General features: G+C 50.4%; 1 protein-coding gene across 1 annotated transcript in view; it reads right to left on the bottom strand.

Moving 5' to 3' along the window:
• Window positions 1-20,209, bottom strand: part of TFCP2L1 (transcription factor CP2 like 1) — a gene marked incomplete at both ends in the record, with an annotated part of 55,931 nt that overhangs the window by 11,285 nt on the left and 24,437 nt on the right. The window contains 9 exons of the mRNA XM_080689610.1: window positions 400-490; window positions 2,174-2,267; window positions 2,342-2,390; window positions 5,133-5,224; window positions 7,926-8,036; window positions 10,678-10,830; window positions 14,394-14,500; window positions 15,309-15,414; window positions 15,851-15,927. Coding sequence (XP_080545736.1) covers window positions 400-490; window positions 2,174-2,267; window positions 2,342-2,390; window positions 5,133-5,224; window positions 7,926-8,036; window positions 10,678-10,830; window positions 14,394-14,500; window positions 15,309-15,414; window positions 15,851-15,927 — 880 coding nt within the window. The remainder of the gene's footprint in view (window positions 1-399; window positions 491-2,173; window positions 2,268-2,341; window positions 2,391-5,132; window positions 5,225-7,925; window positions 8,037-10,677; window positions 10,831-14,393; window positions 14,501-15,308; window positions 15,415-15,850; window positions 15,928-20,209) is intronic.

Here is a 20,209-nt window from a genome sequence, read left to right as displayed (position 1 = left end):
CCTGTCACATCCAGCAGATTCTGGACTAGTCCATGTGGCCACAGAACATCTCCATCATGGCCAGAAGTCCCATGGGACTGCCCTGCTCTGGAAACTGCCCTGAAAACTGTACACCGTGTGCCAGCCCTGACGACATCCTCCTGAGGGGAGGCAGCTTAGAGCCACAGCCTTGCAAGGTCTGAGAGCCTGTGCCAGTGGCTAGGATCCAGAGGTGCAGTCAAATCGAGAAGAGAGGGTGCGAGGGTGCCAGGGCAGGGTATGTCTCACTCCCCAGCCCCTAACAAGCAGTATCTTCTGCAGCTGTCCCATGTCACAGGAAGGGCCACCAGCCCCTACCAAGCAGACCACCGGTGGTCCAAGAGCTGAGCTGTGGCCTCATTCCCCCAAACCAACACCCACCTGCCTTTGATGGCATTGAAGAGCCGGATCCCATCTGCAGGGCCACAGATCTGGACCAAATCATCTCTGGACATCTTTAGCAGGTCAGCACCTAGGCAGGACAGAGAGGCTGCACCGGAGCACCTGCAGGCCCGGTGGGGACACGGGGGAGCTGGCCATGCCTCAGTGGATGTCAGACACTCCAGAGAGAAAGAGCAAAGAGCTACTCTACCTCGGAACATCAGAGGCCACGAGACACCAGAGCCTCAAAGCTGGTGCTCACCTCAGCTCACCGAGGGGTGCGGTGCCTGCCCGTCCCTCTCTCTGTACATTCCATGCACATCAATACCTAGATTTTATCAGCACGTTGGATTGGTTACATGTACATATCTCTGTGTATTAGTATACAGCTCACTGGAGGTTGACAAACTGAGCTCAGGCCAGCATGGACCAAGTGGAAAACACTGTGAGCCGCCCAGAGCCTTGTGACCCCCACGCCACCCCGGGGACCCACCATCTTGACTTCCTACACAGCAGGTGGCTCTGCTTGTTTTCTGAAGTTTATGGAAGTGGTATTGATAGGTACTTTGCTAGGGCTGGCTTCCCTCCTCCACATCATGTGCTGGGCTCACTTGAGTTTAACACAGATACCGGGTATGTCAGTTCTTACACACAACTAATTGCCTGAATACACCTTAGGAGCTGTGAGTTGTGTTAGGATTTATGCTCTGCTGATGGGCTCCGAGCTGCCTCCAGCTGGGGTCTGGGGCTGCACTCCATGACACCTCCTCTGTGTACTTGGTCAACACACATGCTGTGTGTGCAGGTCCCACCCATGAGTCTTTCCCAATGACCGTGTCTGCACCGGGTCCCAGTACCACAGTTAAAGGCTTATGGGAAGGTGGCTGTCTCACAGGGACAGAGAAGAGCAGGTGGCCAGAAAGCCAAGAGCCTTGGGGGTACCCGTGTGCAAGAGGCCAAGGGTCAATGAACTAGAGGCTGCTTCCTGTCCTCCTCCTCCCACCACAATCAGTGTCTCAGGTATCACTGTGTCTCCCCAGTCCTGACGTTCCACCAGGGACCACCTGCCTGTGGCTCTGGGCACCTGAGACCTCCATGCCTCCCTTGGTCTACCCGGCACTGGCACCCTGGCCCTCTTCACTGCTCTCTGCCTGGGAAGCCCCAGTGCCACTGGGGTCCCTCCTGCTTCCCCAGCCCAGTCCAAGACAGGGTCCCCTCGGCCACCCCATCACAGATGGCATACACTGCATCCAGATGGCTGCCTCACCTATCAATACTGCCTCAGAGCTGGGGGTCCTAAGGTGGAGGTCAGCCCAACCCTCCTGGCAACCTCACCCCAACACCTTGGGTCCCTCAGAGGCACAGACTGAGTGATGCATTGAAAACCATGTCTCTGGTTTGGGCCAGACCTTTGCCCCATCCCTTTGCACTGGCAGTGCATGGTGGCAAGACCCATGGCTTGGTCGCCTTTGAACCCACAGCACTGGCTCAGAACTTCTGAAGTCATCTGCTAGCCCGAAAAACCTTCTAAAGGAGGGCCCCAGGCAGCATTTTGGTAGGAAAGTGCCCAGAAGACAGGCCAAGGGGAACCTTCCTTGGCCTGCAGATGAGAGGGTCTGGATAGTCACCATAGGAACCTCCCTGGTCACATAAGGGGGCCTTCCCAGGCGGCACCTCAGAGACCTGTGCCACCGTGGGGCTCCCAGACCAGGCCGTGGCCTAGCCGTGGCCCAGGGTCTTGCAAAGGGCTTCCCCGAGGCCATCTGGAGCTCACCTGAGAAGCTGGCGAAGAGCCGGCAGAACTGGGAGAAGCGGTTGCGCTGCAGCCACTGCTGGGCGTCCTGGGTGGAGGAAGATGGGAGCAGGTGCTGCGGGAAGAGGGGAGGCCTTAGATGCCGCACGAAGCCCAGAGACCGGCAGCCCAAGCCCAGCGCACACTTACATCATTGCCCACGGGCAGCGCCTCCACCGGGTGGGTCGGCGAGCTGTTGCTGCAAAGGAAAGAAACAGGCGGTAAGAACAGAGGCTGAGCCGCATCCTTCACATGGCTGAGCCCCTCAAGCATGTCCTGAGTCAGGGGCTGGGGCTTAGCTTAGTGGTTAGTGTGTGTCCAGCAGGCATGAGGCTCTGGGTCCTACCCTAGCACCGCAAGCAAAAATGCAAAGCAAACTTTTAAAAGAAAATTCTTTCTTTCTTTTTTTTTTTTTTTTTTTTTTTTTGCGGGTCTGGGTATGGAACCCAGGGGCATTAAATGACCTCCGAGCTACACCCCCTGCCCTATTTTTTATTCTGTATTTTGAAACTGGGTCTCACTGAGTTGCAGAGGGCCTCACTAAGTAGCTGAGGCTGTCTGTGAACCACGATCCTCCAGGTCTCAGCCTCCCGAATGCTGGGATTACAAGCGTGCGCCACCACGCCCGGCTTAAAAGAAAATTATTTCTAACTTCCTCAGTTAGACAATCATAAATAGGAGCCAATATCTAGTCCCTCAAAATGCCCATGAAGCCAGATGTGGTGGCGCATGCCTGTAATCCTACTACTTGGGAAGATGAGACAGGAGGATCGCAGGCTCAAGGACTCACTCAGCAAGTAGTAAGGACTCTCATCAACCTTTTGTTCAAATAAAAATAAATAAAATAGGGCTGGAGTTATAGCTCAGAGGCAGAATGCCCCTGGGTTCAATCCTCAGTACTCCCCCCTCCAAAATACCAAACGGACCCATCCATATGGACAGAAGTTCTGACAGGCTACACTGCCTGACCTACACTACCCCTCTGCCCTGGGTGTCAGCAGCAGCAACTGAAGACCCTGGTAAGAATGCCCTGTTGCTGTGTGTGTATGTGCACTGGGAATCGAACTCAGGGGCATCCTACCTCCTAGTTATACCCACAACCTTTTCACTTTTCTTTTTCTTTTTTTGGTGGTACTGGGGTTCCTGGAAGCCCTTCTACCTCTGGGCTACACTCCCAGACCTATTTTATATTTTTATTTAGAAACAGGGTCTCAAGCCGGTGGGGCTGGCTTTGAACCAGCATGATCCTCCTGTCTCCGCCTCCCAAATGCAGGGATTACAAGCGTGCGCCACCACGCCCGGCAACCTTTTCACTTTTTGTTTTCAAACAGGCTCGTGTTAGGTTGCTGAGGGTCTTGCTAAATTGCTGAGGCTAGACTCAAACCTATGATTCTCCTGTCTCAGTCTCCCAAGGACTGGGATTACTGGCATGCACCATGACTTTCTTTAAGCAGCAACTCACAATGGCACAGACCCAAACACATGTGCTTTTAGAAAGATATGTCAAAGCCAGGCAGGATGGCACACACTTGTAATCCCAGTCCTTGGGAGGCTGAGACAGGAGGATCGGGGTTTGTGACCGGCCTCAGCTACTTAGGGAGGCCCTCTGCAGCTTAGTGAGACCCTGTTTCAAAATAAAGAATAAAAAATCAGGCTGGAAGTGTAGCACTGAGGCAGAATGCCTCTGGGTTCAATCCCCAGCACCACCAAAAAAAAAAAAAAAAAAAAAAAAGGAAAAAAATAATCCAAAATGGCTGTCCCCAATGGAGGACAGTAATTTATGCAGCCATAGAAGTGAATGTAATGGTCCAGGCATGGTGGCATACACCTTAATCCCAATACTAGGGAGGCTGAGACAGGAGGATTGCAGGTTCAAAATAAAAAATAAAAATACGGCTGAAGGTGTAGCGTGGAGGGAGAACACCCCTGGGTTCAATCTCCAGCACCAAAAAAAAAAAAAAAAAAAAAAGCTAAAAACTATACTTAATGCCACTAACCTGTACATGTAAACACTGAGACTGGTCAGTGTCATGTCACATAGATTTTACCATGATTTTTTTCTATTTTATTTTTGGTACTGGGATTGAACCGAGAGAGATTCTACCTCTGAGGTATACCCCAGATAACCCCCTTCTTTGTTAAATTTTGAAATGAAGCCAGGTGTGGTGGTGCACGCTTTTAATCCCAGCATTCGGGAGGCTGAGACTAGAGGATCGCAGTTCGCGGACAGCCTCAGCTACTTAGTGAGGTCCTCTGCAACTTAGTGAGACCCTGTTAAAAAATAAAGAATAAAAAAAAGGGCAAAAAAAAAATTGAAGTGAGGTCTCACTAAGTTGCCCAGGCTGGACTCAAACCTGCAATCTTCCTCCCAAGCACTGGGATTATACCATTGCTTTTTAGAAAGACCTTCACATGGATGGCCTCAGGAACGCAGGCATGGCCTTGTGCGTACATTCCTCCTAAAACCACGTGGAACTCTCGTTCCCCTTTGGAATGGGGGAAGTGAGGCAGGAGGGTGAAGAAGGAAGTTCCCCCCAAAAGGGTATAGACTTAAGCCTAGGGCTGCTTGCCTCAACATGACCCTTCCCCTATCTCAGCCTCTCAGCAGGAGCTTCGCTTGGGTAAACCAAGTCCACCGGTGGCCTCAATTTCTTACTAGCTCTCTGTTGAGAAATAGCTATGCTCTGGACTCACCTGGCCTGGGCCACCCACCTCCTGAGGCTCTGCCGACGACCGCAGCCAACCCCAAGGCAGGCTCTGTTTGCAGCTGCCCCACTGGACACTTGAAGTGTACCAGGGGGAACACAAGGACACAACCATTGGCTTAGTCACGAGGCACAACTGGTGGCTACATGAAACCTAGCAACCAGGACCATGGCAAGGACCATGAGGAAATACTAAGAGAGGAGCCGATGAGGGATCCAGACAAGGTGGGACATACCCTTCGCCAAGGCCGAAGCTGTTTGGAGAGCCGTTGTAGCTGGGGGATGGGGCACTGTTCACCTGGTAAGCCACGTCAGGCCAGGGAGAGCACTGTGGAAAGAGACAGGGCGGCGTGACTGCAGGTCCGCAGTCCTCAGGGTGAGCCGGAGGCTGCAGAGATGCCGATTCACGCGCTGCACCCTTCCAAGCAAGCCTTCAACACTAACGCATGAGACACTGACCTACTACAACAGAGCCCGCATTTGAAGGTGCTCCTAATTCGTCACAATAAGGACACCAAGTGTGGCAGAGACAAGACCTATGGCTCGGGAAGTCATCCTAGGAGCAAGCAAACTGAGACAGGCCTCTTATCTAGCTTCCTACTAAGCAAAGCCAAGGAGGGCCTCATCACAACCATGTAGTCTTAACACACAAGAAAACAAGAAAATCAAAATAGGCCCACTGTTCAGAAACAGCTCTTCCTGGTACAAGCATGTATAAATGTGTGTTAAAGGGAACAAAGACAATTTCCAAAGATAAAATTCCACTCTGAGCTGGGTATGATCTGCTCACCTATAATCCCAGTGCTTGGGAGGCTGAATCAGGAGGATTATACTCAAGGCTAGCCTCAGCAACTCAGGAAGACCCTGTTTAAAATTCCAACATTTGGGAGGCTGAGATAGGAGGATCGTGGTTCGCAGACACCCTCAGCTACTCAGTGAGGCCCTCTGCAACTCAGTGAGACCCTGTTTCAAAATAAAGAATAAAAAATAGTGCAGGGGGTATAACTCAGAGATCAAATGCCTCTGGGTTCCAGCCCCAAACCCACAAAAGTATAAATAAATAAATAAATAAATAAATAAATAAATAAATAAGTAAGTAAGTAAGTAAGTAAGTAAGTGGGGGTGCTAGGAGTGTAGTTTGTAGGTAGAATGACTCAGGTTCAAACTCTCGACCAAAACCTACACCAAGCCAGGCGTGATGGCACATGCTTGTCTTGTAATTCCAGCATTTGGGAGGCTGAGACAGGAGGATCGCAGTTCATGGCCAGCCTCAGCTACTTAGTGAGGCCCTTTGCAACGCAGTGAGACCCTGTTTCAGAATAAAGAATAAAAAAATGGGACCACTGGGTTCCATCCCCAGTACAAAACAAAAAACAAACAAAACAAAACAGAAAAACAAAACCTACACCACCTACACGTTTTACCACACGCAGCTCCTCCAAAGGCTGCTCTGCAGGCTGATGACCTTTCAGGCATTCTGTTGGGGCTCCAGGAAGCACAGAAACACAAACACGGTCACTACCCTCAAGGAACTTGCCAAGTAGATGTCCAAAACTAAAGGCACATGTGGGAGTCTCCCAAGGAGAGTTAGACCCCCAGGGTGCGCCTGGAGGGGATAGGACCCAGCATGCTATCTTCCCTCGCAACAAAAGTGGTGGTTTGGACAGGTCAATTTGAAGCATTCCTTAAGACTTACTATCACCTACCAAGCCCAAGAGGTGGTAAATATTTAACCTCTGTGCGCAGGGCTGGAATTTGTTGATGCTAAATGCTAAGAGGGAAAGCGGAAGAGCTGAGGGCTGGCCCCTCCCAAGGTCACTGGTGGGTGGGCTTTCCACCAGTTCTGTGGCTGTGGACTGGCTTGGAGCTCTGCAGCACCGCTCCTCCGCTGCAGCTCAGGAAGGAGGTGGACACTCCAGGCAGGTCAGCAGGCATGGGGAAAGACTAGGCTCAGTTCTAATCCACAAATTACAGTCTTGTGTATGGCTGCTCCTTTGCAGGTTGAGGGCAGGGCAGGGCAGGGCTCCCTGCCTATTGTCCCGAGTCAGGTAAAATGCCAATACCCATGCATGGGAACCACATTAGTTTTGGAGGGGTGGGGGGGAAACTGGGGACTGAACTCTGCCACTGCACAACACCCCCATCCTTTTTTCTTTTTTTAAATTTAAGGCAAGGTCTCCTATGTTGCCCAATCCTGTTTGAAGCTCTGAGTCCCTAGGATTAGAGGTGTACCACCATGCCCAGCACCAGGAGCTTTTATATATCTTATTAATACCCTTCCCCATGTGGCTTATTACACACGTGTGCACACACAGCAAGCAAACATACAGCGGGACCCGTCCTTCATTATCTTACACATTCCTTTTCCCAAGCCTCACCCTTCACAGAGCCTGGACCTCTGTGGCCAGCCTGGGACTTACGCATGGCTGTGAGCAAGTCCAAGCAGTCCATGAACACATTCCAATGCCAGTTAGTTGGCCCAACAACAGAACATAGTAGAGTTGATCTAAACAACAAAACAACACACACACACACACACACACAAGGCCAAACATGCTGGCACATACCTGTAATTCCCGTACTAAGGGCTGAGACAGGAGGATCACAGGTTTGAGACCAGCAGGTGGTAACTTAGGGAGACCTTGTTTCAATATAAGAAATAGGACTGGGGGTATAAAAGGGTATAGTACAAAGCTGAGCACCTTTGGGGTTCTATCCTCAGTATCACACAAACAAACAGCAAGTGTGGAAAGATGTCTGTTCACACTGGGGCTCCCTATGGAGAAAGTCAGAATGATGTGCACAGGACCAGAGACGCCCGCATGTGGAGTGGAGCCTAGAGGTTGGGCTAGTGGTGGGAAGGCTCTTTGGGGTTATACACTAACTTTGAATAGTGACTGTATTGCCTATTCCAAAAAACAAGATCACCCTCATTTTGAAAAATGCAAATTCATTCAGAAGCAGCAAACGGCCCTTGCCACCCCAGCATGTGATCTTAGCAGATGACCGCAAGCCCTGCCTAGGCTCACCTCTGTGAGGATGGTGGTTTCGTAGGATGGCTGGTACTTCTCCTTCTCTTGAGCCGTCCTTTTCTCCATCTTCTCACGGTCAGTCTTCTGTTTCCGATCCGCTCCCTTGGGCTGTAAGCGCAGAGCACAGAGTCCAATCAGTCCAAACTGGGCCCCAGCTGCTGCTGCAGGAGACCAGGTAGCCGGCTCCCCAGCCAGTTCCAGCGCCCTGGGGCAGAGATCATGGAAGCGTCTCACCTCCTGTGCTCCACACACGGAGCAGCAGCCCCTTCTGCCTGACACACTTCCCCGCAGTGGGGCCTGTCACCAGCTGCCCTGTGTAAGTGGTTGGCAAAGATTGCTACCAATGGCCACTTGCTTCTGGAGAAGAGTCCAGGGGACTGGGACAAGTGGCCATGCTGTCCTGGGGCTACCCACAGAGTGTAGAGCGCTGGAAGTACTGGCTGCCAGCCAGGGTCTGTCCTAGGCTTGCAGGCTGTGAGATCCAGCCATCCGCTGACCACTACCCCCAGTCTCACTGAGCCCAGCTCACCTGGCACTCACACACACTGGGCAGTAGGCCCGGCGTGGCCCGTTCCTCAGGAGGTGAGGGCAGCGTGGTGCATCAGGACTGCAGACAAAGCCGGCGCTGTGTGGGCTCAGAGGCCATCTGGAGCACCCGAGCAGGTGGCTCATCCGGGAGCCCCCTGACCTCACTGTACCCTCCCAGTTCCATCATAGCCTCAACTGCACAGTGACGGCGGCACGGGAGCCGAGCGGCTTCGCGACCCCAGGAGGCCGGCAGTGGCAGGCCAGGCTCAGGTCCCTGGGATTTCCACACCTGCCTGTTCCTTCCTTGGGTGATAACTTTTGGTTCCTGGGGGAAGAGTGGAGGTGCAGGGTCCAAAAAGGGGCCAGAATTGCAGATCCAACAGTCAGAGCGAGCGCAAGGCAGAATGCAGGGAAGATGTTGGGCCTAGGCGTGAGGCAGCCCAACCAGGCCCCCTGCCTGCCCAAAAGTCCCAGAAGACTAAAATTGGAGGAAAGGGTGCAGAGTATGTCAGTGTGGTGACTGAGAAAAGGAAGAGGCTCACTTTTTTTTTTTTTTCTTGGCAGTACTGAGGATTGAAATCAGAAATATTCTACCTCGAGATACTCCTCATTCCTATTTTATTTTTTATTTTGACATAGGATCTAAGTAAGTTGCTGTGTCTGGCCTTGAACTTGTGTTCCTCCTGTCTCAGCCTCAGAAGTCCTGGGCTTACAGGCATTTGCCTCCATGCCTCACTGAGGCTTACTCTTGCTGGCTTTGAAGATGGAGAAAGGCCAAGAAATTGGAAAACCTCTAGAAGCTACAGAAGGAATGGAATGATTTTCCTCTAAAGCGTGGGGAAGGAGCGAGACGCAAGGGATACTGTAGCCCAGTAAGACCTGGGTCAGCCCCTGACCTCAGTAAGGTCAACAACAGAGGTCATGTTGGTTTTTGTGTCTGTCTTTTTATTTTTTATTTTTTTGGGGGGTGGTGCTGGGGATTGAACCTAGGGGTATTCTACCTCTGAGTTACACCCCCAGCCCAATTTTTTATTCTTTATACTGAAACAAGGTTTCACTTAAGTTTTGGAGGGCCTCACTAAGTACCTGAGGCTGACTGCAAATCCAGATCCTTCTGTCTCAATCTCCCAAGTACTGGGATTACTGACAAGGTCTCCACAGAGCCTCCTCAGGGCCTCAGAGACCTGTGGTGGCCAAGTGCAAACCCCATATTCTCTTCCTTTCCTCCCACAGCCCTGACAAAGGCTTGCTGGGTACCTGGCTCTGCAGAAGATGCTAGAGAGGGAAGTGAGCTGATCCTGGCTGCAGGGGCCTTGGGGCTAGCTAGAAACAGCCTCAACCACTCAGTTCAGGTTTACCGTCCACCTGTGGGTGTTTCCCCCAGGGCAGGATGATCAGCACAGACCCCACCTTCCCTCTAGCAAGGCCCTATCTGAAATGACCCAGCAAAGTTTTTTCAGCAGGTTCTAAATTCATCTGGATGTGAGCCAGGGAATAGGGGCCAGGACAGAGAACAGTTCTCAAGGAAGTTCCTGCATCTCTGCACACATACCTGCTGGCACCACACAGGCCACTCACAGGCCATCCTTGTCCTTGAGAAGGACATGGGTTCTGTTGCACCCCAGGCTCCCCACAGGCACGAAGGAGACCCAGCTAGAACACTAGCTACCATCTTCAGGAAGACATGAAAGTTGGGACAGGTGACTGCCAGGATGGAGCAAGAAAGGGAGAGACAGGAAATACCTCTGAAAATGTTTCTCTAAGATGCATCCTCCTTTTTAGCTTTTCTGTAGTGCAGGGATAGAATCCAGGGCCTCACACATGCAAGGCAATGCTCTACCTCTGAGCTCCATGCCAGCACTGGTTTTCTAAGAGAATGCCACCACAGAATGATACCAGGCCCCCAATTGGGGGACCTACATGTGATAACTCACGGGCAACTGTGAAGCAGTGGAAAGGAAACAAATTAAAAAACCCAATGTTTCTTACAAGGTTCAGTAAAGGACTGAGATGTCTAGATGGGCCGTCTCTGGCCAAGGTGAGCAGGTCCCTCATGTGAGGAGCAGTGCAGGGCAGGGCAGGCCTGGGCAGATGCTCCTGGGCTCTATGCCTTCTCCGGGTCCAGGCAGCCCCGCTGAGGGCAGCCCCGCCCCACTGGGTGCTGTGCAAGCTGTGGTGACTGCAGGGGGAGACAGAGGCCAGGCAGACACTAGCACCCTACCTTGAACACCTTGATCTGGCAGCTGGCCGAGTGCAAGTGGTCCGTGTACTCCCCATTCTCATTCTGCTTGAATGTGTCGATCTGCACTCGGAAGGGCACCCCCTTCTCTCCGCCGTGTTTCCGTGGGGTGAATTCCGTGCTGATACAGTGTACCTGGGGGGCCATTGGCAGGTTCAGGATGGGCCTGGGCTCCCCAAGGCTCTACCCCTGCCTCCCCCTCCCAGATCCCCCAGTCCTGTGTCCACTCCATGGAGTCAACAGCCTCCCTGCCCTCCTCCCAGAAAAGACTTGACTCCCTCAGTCCCAGGACTGGGCGAGGGGGTCCCCTGGCTGGCAGCTAGATGCTTGCTCTCTTCAGGCAGTGACATCAGCATTCCCACCCTTACCCCTCCCCAAAATATCCCTCCACGGCAAATCCCAGAGACCTCAGAGCAAGGGTCTGGCATAGCGCTGCCCCTTCTCACTCTGGTGTCCCAGTTACACAGGCCAGGCTAAGCACTTAACAGGAAGACTGAGCCCATTCTTGCCACATCAAAAATACTCAGAGTATGGTGGTGCACACTTGCAATCACAGTACTTAGGAGGCTCAGTCAGGGATCACAGGTTCACAGCCAGCCTCAGCTACATAGTGAGTCTGTCCACAACTTACTGAGACCTTCTTTCAAAATAAAGAATAAAAAAATAGGGTTGGGGTACAGCTCAGATATAGAATGTCCCTGGGTGCAATCCCTAGTTCTGAAAAAAAAGAAAAAGAAAAAAACCTCAGTGCATATTCATTGTTATAATCCTGAAATAAGGAGCCAGGCATGGTGGCCCAGGCCTGCAATCCAAGTACTTGGGAAAAAGATCGCAGGTTCCAGGACAGTCTCAGCAAATAGTGAGACTCTCACTGGACATGGCAGTGCACACTTGTAATCCCAGCATTTGGGAGGCTGAGACAGAACAGCCTTAACTACTTAGTGAGGCCCTTTGTAACTCAGTGAGACCCTGTTTCAAAAAATAAAGAATAAAAAATAGGGCTGGGGTGTAGCTCAGAGGTAGAATGCAACTGGGTTCCAACCCCAGTACTGAAAAAACAACACTCTAATCAACCTAGCGAGACCCTGTTTCAAAATAAAAAATAAAATAGAGCTGGGGGTAGAGGTAAAATGCCCCTGGGTTCAATCCCCAGTAACACACACACACGTACCAGCTAAACTAAAATAATGCTATAATATTGCATGGTATTGTAAAATAATAGGTGTGTGTGTGTGTGTGTGTGTGTGTGTGTGTGTGTGTGTGTATGAATGAAATGCCCCTGGGCTCAACCCCAGCACTACACAAGAAACATGACCCCAGCCCTATGGGAGAGGGGGTAGTACTGGTGATGGAACCCAGAGGATTCTACCTCCAAGCTACACCCCCAACCCTATTTTATTTTTATTTAAAACAAGTTCTCAGCCGGGCGTGGTGGCACATGCTTGTAATCCCAGCATTTGGGAGGCTGAGACCCGGAGGATCGCGGTTCGTTCGTGGACAGCCTCTGCTACCTAGTGAGGCCCTCTGCAACTCAGTGAGACCCGGTTTCAAATTAAAGAATAAAAAATAGGACAGCGGGTGTAGCTTGGAGGTAGAATACCCCTGGGTTCCATCCCCAGACGCCCCCCTCAAAAAAAAAAAACAAGGTCTCACTAGGTTGATAAACTTGTTGAACTGTCTTTGAACCTGTGATACTCTTATCTCAGCCTCCCAACTACTGGGATTACAGGCATGAGCCGTGATGCCCAATCTATTTTATTTTTTTAGTTTGAAACAGGGCCTTACTAAGTTACTGAAGGTCTTGCTACACTGCTGAGGCTAGCTTCAGGAACATTTTAGCAATAATGTTTATGTACAGTAAGATTATTATAATCATAAAAAAGAGAAGCCAAGCATGGTAGCACACGGCTGTAATTCTATTGACTTGAGAGGCTGAGGCAGGAAGATCACAGGGTCGAGGCCAGTGTTAACAATTTTCTGAGGCCCTCAAACCTAAGGAGACCCTAGGTTTCAAAATAAAATAGGGCTGGGAATGTGGCTCAGAGGCATAATGCCTCTGGGTTCAATCCCCAGGACCAAAGCAAAAAATAAAAAGGGGCTGGAGATGTGGCTCAGTGGGAGCACAACTCTGGGTTAAATCGCCAGTACTGCAAATGAGCAAATTAAATAAAAAGCTGGATGTGATAGTACATGCCTGTAATCCTAGTACTTGGGAGTCTGAAACTGGAGGATTACAGGTTCAAGACCAGCCTCCACAACCTAGCAAGACTCCATTTAAAAAACAAACAAAAAAGCATGATTGTAATCCTAGTACTTAGGAGGCTGAGACAGGAGGATCACAGGTTTAACGCCAGCCTTAGCTACTTAGTGAGACCCGGTTTCAAAATAAAGAATAAAAAATTGGGCTGCGGGTGTAGCTCGAAGAAAATGCCCCTGGGTTCAATCCCCAGTATTGAAAACAAAACAAAACAAAACAAAGGAAGCTGGGGGTATAGCTCAGAGGTAGTTCAGCCTCAAAACCACAAAAAGGAGGGGGAGAAAAGATTGTTAATTTTTTGAGTGCCTCTCATGAAGCAGGCCCAGTGTCAACAGTTTTACATGCATTTTCTGACTTAAAATACTGCAACAAGATCCAGGCATGGTGGCACACACTTGTAATCCCAGCATTTGGGAGGCTGAGACAGGAGGATCACAGTTCTCAGACAGCCTCAGCTACTTAGTAAGACCCTGTTTCAAAATAAAGAATAAAAAGTAGGGCTGGAGGTGTAGCTCGGAGGTAGTATGCCCCTGGGTTCCATCCCCAGTATGGCAAAAAAATTAAAATAAATAAATAAAACAGCTAAGGTGTGGTGGCCCAAGCCTGTAATCTCAGGATTCAGGAGGCTGAGATAGGAGGATCACAGGTACAAGGACAGCCTCAGCAAATAGTTAAGACCCTCAGCTCAGAGGTAGAATACCCCTGGGCTCAATCCCAGTACAAATAAGTACGTACATAAATAGGTAATAAAATATAGGTGGGGGTGTAGCTCAGAGGATGAATGCCCCTGGGTCTTCAATCTTCCAAAATAAAAATAAGGGGCAGGAAACTGTTCAGTGGGAGGAAAGTTGCTGAGGGACAGAGGGAGAGCCAGGGGATGGAGCCCAGAACTACAGGAAGATCCTTCAGCCCAGGCGCCTCCACACCAGAAGCGAGCCATTCAGCACTGGGGAGTAGAAACTAAAATGGAACAACGTTTACTTTCCAATTATTGAGTCCCTGTGGTGGTAAGTGCCTGTAATCCCAGTACTTGGAAGATCCCACAGGTTTGAAGCCAGCCTCAGCTACTCAGGGAGGCTCTCAGCAACTTACTGAGACCCTGTTTCCAAATAAAACATAAAAAAATACGTCTGCGGGTATAGCCTGGAGGTAGAAAGCCTCTTGGTTCCATCTCCAGTAACACACACACACACACACACACACACACACACACACACACACACACCTTTATGCTAGGAAGTACTGATTTTTCAAAGCTCATGTGCTCCCTAAGCCAAACCCAAACTCAACACTGGAACATTTCAAGTCCTTTCCCTAGCCCTATGGACCAACAAAGTAGACCTGTGACTTGGGGCAGCTCCCCAGCCCCTTCCCTCCGACAGGGCAGGAGCTGGCCACCCCGCCAGAAGGGCTGCCTGCAGAGACAGCCAGCTGGGCTCACCTGAATGAACGCAGAGGCTCTCTTGGCAGGGTCCCATAAGAACTCCACTGCGTTCAGCTGGGCTGGGCTGGCCCTGGGGTCCAAGATACCAACGGACAGTGGGATATCTGCACATACAGAGAGGTCGGCGGTCAGCTCCCCAAAGAGCCCAGAAGGGTCCAAGCCACCTCAGCATGACTTGAAACCCAGAGACGCAAGACACAAAACTCAGTCCAGAACACTCCTCTGGCAGATGCCTGTCCGGGAGCCCCACGGGGCTCTCGGAACCTACACCCTATTCTATGTGAACATTCATTCATTTCCTTATTTAGGTACAGGGGACTGAACCCAGAGGCTTTCTACACTTGAGCTACACTAATATATACACACACACACATATACACTAATATACATAAATACATATGTATAGCTCTACTATATATATTATAATAGGGGCGTAATTTAATTCAGAAACAGGTGCACTTCCAGGCCTGGTGGTGTCGGTTTTCTTTTGCTGTAGGGATGCTGCGCTCCATGGGCTCCTCTGTGTTCCCTGGTGCTACAGGCATTCAGACCCTATCATCATTCTAGTCGCCATCGGGCTCCGAGTGCTGTGAATAAAGAACTGGGGCTGGTAGCCGAGCCCCGAAGCCCCATTTTGGTGGCCGCCTATGTCTCTGATGCCCTTCTCTCTCTTCACCACTTCTATTCCTTGAGGTGTGCTCTAGCCTCCCTTACAACAGGCCCCCAGATCACACACAACTTCCTGTATCAATCAAAAAGAGAGTCTTGCGGGTGAGTCCAAGGGTATGGTCATCTCTGCTATTTCCCTGGAGGTTTTACAGGGCAAGAGCACAAGCCTGGGCTCAGATGGCGACCACAAGGAGCGCCGGCAGGGCCGGAGCACCTGGGGCCTTCATGGTCTGGGGGACTCACCAATGTCCAGGATTCGGTCCCCGGGCCGGCTCCACCGCCAGCCCTCCAGCTGCTGGTGTTCCGTGTACTGTAGGCGGCGGTCGTGAAAAACCACTCGGATGATGCTCTGGGGAGGCAAGCCGGGCACAACTGGGTGTGGGGCCCCCCTCGTACCCCAACCTCATCCCCAGGTCCTATTCCCAGTGCTCAGGCCACAGGTACCCTCTGCAGAACTCCAAGACCACCAGTGGTAAGAACCATGATGCGACAACACCCTTCTTTCCAGGGCCACGCGGTGTTTTACACGCATGTTTAAGTGAAAACCCTTTGATGCAGGTCAGCAGACTGAAGCTCAGAAATGTTCAGTAAGTGGCAAAGCCAGTCTTGAATCTGCATCTGTCTGACCCTGGCTTGCTCCATCAGCACATGGCACGTTGGCCTGTCTCATCCCCATGGAGACAAGCTACAGCTTAGCAACAAGGGCCAGACAGAAGCCGCCTCTCCCTCTCTGCCCAGCAAAGGCAGGGGCTTGGACCCCGCCCCAGAGTCACCCAGAGGCTCACCTTGACATATTTGGTGTTCAGATCTTGAAAGTCTCCCAGCTTCCGGTTCTCTAGCAGTCGGATTTCATAAGACTGACCTGGAGGGAGGTAAAGGTGCACTTTCAAATTTGGGGGCTCACCCAACTAGTGGCTCTCTATACCCTCCTTGCATTGAGAAAGGAGCCAGAGAAAAAAGAAAGCCATGGCCAGCTTAGCTCACTGTCTGGATGAGGCCCAGACTCTCCACCCAGTCTGGCTGGGCCTAGGACACCCCAGGGCTTTAGCATGGTCGCCCCACCATTCAATCGCCAAAGGAGGATGCAAGCAAATAGAGTTGGCATTAAAATCTTGGCACACAGCCTGGCGTGGTGGCTCATGCTTGTAATCCCAGCATTTGGGAGGCTGAGACCGGAGGATTGTGATTCAAGGACAGCCTCAGCTTCTACTTAGTGAAGCCCTTTGCAACTCAGTGAGACACTATTTTATTTTATTTTATTTTATTTTATTTTATTTTATTTTATTTTATTTTGTGGTACTGGGGTTCCTGGAAGCCCTTCTACCTCCGGGCTACACTCCCAGACCTATTTTATATTTTTTTTATTTGGAAACGATCTCTTAAGCCAGCGAGGCTGGCTCTGAACCAGCGCGATCCTCCTGTCTCTGCCTCCCAAGCGCGGGGATTACAAGCGTGCGCCACCATGCCTGGCCAGTGAGATACTATTTTAAAATAAAGAATAAAAAATAAGGGCTGGGGATGTATCTCAGAGGTAGAATGCCCTTGGGTTCCATGCCCAATACTGGGGAAAAAAATCTTGGAGCATGATGTCATATCTTCATAAGGACACTCACCCCCACCCCACCCCCACATCTGGCTGGAGGACATGGCTACTTAAATCCTTTTTTTTTTTTTTGAGGTATTGGAGATGGAACCCAGGGGAATTCTACTTCCAAGCTACAACCCCAGCTCTATATTTTATTTTGTATTTGGAAACAGGGTCTCACTGAGTTGCAAAGGGCCTCACTAAGGACTAGCTGAGGCTGTCCTCAATCACAGTCCTCCTGTCTCAGCCTCCTAAATGCTGGGATTACAAGCTTGTGCCACCACACCCAGCACTACTTAAATCCTCTTTACTGAGTAAGTAACCAGCCCTACCATTCCTGAGAGTAGTTTTAACAGAATGAAGAAGCCTGTTAAACATTTTCTCTAATGGTGGAATGGAAAGCGTTTCCCCAGTTAATAGAATTTCATGTATGTGGAAGGGTGTGGGGTCCTACTGAGTGAGCAGTCACAGGCCCTGCAAAGCAAGCAAATGGAAAAAAGTCTATCCACCATAAACAATCTGAATAACCTGAAACAAACTGCACGCATCTCATTAAAAGACAGAGCTTGAGGAACCAGAATACAGCCTGCTCCTGGATCCAAGGACGCCAACTGCCCATGTGAAATGTCCAACTCTACCTCTACGGCACGTGGGCAAAGAGCACAACCTCAGTAAGAGCTGTTTGGCAAATAAAGAGGAACCACTGGAATTAGAAAATTAGATTCACTTTTTTTTTCTACCTCCAAGCTACACCCTCAACCTTTGTAATTTGGAGACAAGGTCTCACCAAGTTGCTGAGGCTGGCCTGGACCTGTCTCAACCTTCCAAGTACCAGGATTATAGAAATGTGCCACAGGTTCGAGGACAGCCTTAGAAGTAGCGAGGCACTCATCAACCTAGCGAGACCCTGTTTACAAACAGGAAATAAAATCGGTCTGGAGATGATGCTTGAAGGTAAAAACCCCTGAGTTCAATCCCTAGTACCGCAAAAAAGAAAAACACAAAAAAGGGTGTGGGGGAGTAGGTCCAAGATAGAATGAATGCCCTTGGGTTTGATCCCCAATTCCTGGCACACACACACAAAAGCAATTGATTAGGGCCAGGCATGGTGGTACATGCCTATAATCCCAGTACTTTGAAGGCTGAGAAAGGAGGAACACAGGTTTGAGGCCTCAGCAGTGTAAGGAGACTCTCAGTAACCTAGAAGACCCTGTTTCAAAAATAAAAAGAGAGTAAAAATAGGGGACTGGGGGTATAGCCCGGAGATACAATGCCCCTGAGTTCCATCCCTGGTAATGCAAAGAAAGAAAGAAAGAAAGAAAGAAAGAAAGAAAGAAAGAAAGAAAGAAAGAAAGAAAGAAAGAAAGAAAGAAAGAGAAAAGAGAGAAAGAAAGAAAGAAAGAAAGAGAAAAGAGAAAGAAAGAAAGAAAGAAAGAAAGAGAAAAGAGAGAAAGAAAGAAAGAAAGAAAGAAAGAAAGAAAGAAAGAAAGAAAAAGAAAGAAGCCAGGCTTGGTGGTACACGCTTGCAATCCCAGCATTTGGGAGGCTGAGACAAGAGGATTGTGGTTCATGGACAGCCTCAGCTACTCAGTGAGACTCTTTGCAAATCAGTTGAGACCCTGTTTCAAAATAAAGACTACCAAAAATAAAAAATAAAAAATAAGGCTGGGGGTATAGCTTGGAGGTAGAATGCCCCTGAGTTTCATCCCCAGTACCACAATAAACAAACAAACAAACAAACAAACAAACAAACAAACGGCTTGGGGTGTCGCCTTGGGTCCAATCTCCAGCCCCATACAAGGGCTGAGGGGTGGCAGAGACCTCTGCTCCCTCTCACAGAGGGTTGAGTGATCTCTGACATGTGATATACAAATCCCTAGAATCTAGGAGTGTGGCCTTATTATTTGGATAAAATGAACAGGAAATAAAATTACGTCCAGGGTTCTGGGATGAAGAGATAAGCCTGGATTATCCAAGTGGCTCTAAATCCAATGACAAGTGTCTTCGCGGACAAAGAGGAGGAAGAGAGAAAGTGAGAGCGGCAGGCCAGAGTGCAGGGCTAGAAGCCAAGGCAGGCCTGCATCCACAGGACCGGCAGGCCGGGCAAAGGAGCCTGGGCCCCACGCAGCAGGCCCTGCAGACTGCCCGCTTCAGAACAGAAGCAGAAGGGAACAGCCCCTGCCCTTCCGAGTAACACACAGCGAGCACCTGCGACAGCAGCTGTCACAAGTCACCCGGCCCTGGCCAATGGGTAACAGCATGGGCAAAAAACTGAAAGTTAAAGAATTTGCTCCAAATATTTGCTGAGCAATAATTACATGGTAAGTGTCCTGGGAGTCTCAGGGACCCGATGGTGATCGGGGTGGCCCAGTGAGTACCCGGAGACATTTTGCCAGGAGTCTGCTCTCCACAGAACAGCCAGGCCAGGCCTCTTCCCTGGCTCCAAGGATCTTACAGGACCAGCCGGGCATCTAGAACACACCAGGCTCCATCACAGGGAAGAGAGCAAACCCACACTCATCCTGCCCACCTGCCTGCTCAAAAGACGTGACCCGTCAGAAGGGCCTTACTGACCTCATTGGACATGTGTAACTTTTTGCAATAGAAAGATTTTTAGAACACATTTCCAGGCTCCTGAGCACAAAGTCCCACCCACCCTCCCTAGACATGGAGGTAAAAAGAGCCTTCCACACCCAAACTGGTTTTTCCAGCACCTAGCCTTCCCAGATGAGGAATGCAGATGTAGATGGCCAGAGGTCCCAATGGTCATTATGGGAGTTTACAGGCTCCCCAGGGGGGCTGGTGATTAGCACTGACCCAGGCTCTGCAGGCAATCTCAACTAGGGCCAGGCCGGGTGTCCTGCCCCAGGGGCAGAGTTTCCAAGCCTGCTCTAAAAGTCTGGGACTGGCCCGGGTGGGCGTGGTGGCCCAGTTTGTAATCCCAACATCCCAGGCAGAGACTGGAGAATCAAGGTTCCCAGACAGTCTCAGCTAATTAGCTAGGCCCTTCGCAACTCAGTGAGACCTGTTTGAAAAAAAAATAAAGACTAAAAAATAAGACTGGGGGGTGTAACTTGGAGGTAGAATATCCCTGGGTTCCATCCCTAGTACCATAAAAACAAACAAACAAACAAACAAATAAATAAATAAATAAATAAATAAATAAAATAAAGGGTGGGGACTCAGGGCCAGAGCCATTAAACCTTCCACCAAGATCCCAACCCACACACTTCCTCTCACACCCAGGAGGACCTGTGGACAGAGGAGGCCCAAGCCCTCCATGCCATCCACAGCTCAGGCCACAGGCCACTATGAGGGTGGAGATCAGGGGGCATGGGCTCTGAAGGCAGAGGTCTGCCCTGCTCAGCAGCCACTAGCCAATGCAGGGTAGGCTTCCCTGTGCATTTCTGTCCTTCTGTGCTCTTTGCTGAAACTGTGGGCATGCAAGGGGACACTCCTGCCCCAAAGGGCTAGCAATCTCTTGCAAGCGTCCAGCAAAGAGTGAGGAAAGGACTAGCAAAAGGTACAATTTGAGAAACTGCCCAGGAGACAAAGGAGA

This window comes from Muscardinus avellanarius, assembly GCF_963383645.1.
Source record: "Muscardinus avellanarius genome assembly, chromosome: 2".
NCBI lineage: Eukaryota > Metazoa > Chordata > Mammalia > Rodentia > Gliridae > Muscardinus > Muscardinus avellanarius.
This window is presented reverse-complemented; position numbering and strand designations above follow the sequence as displayed.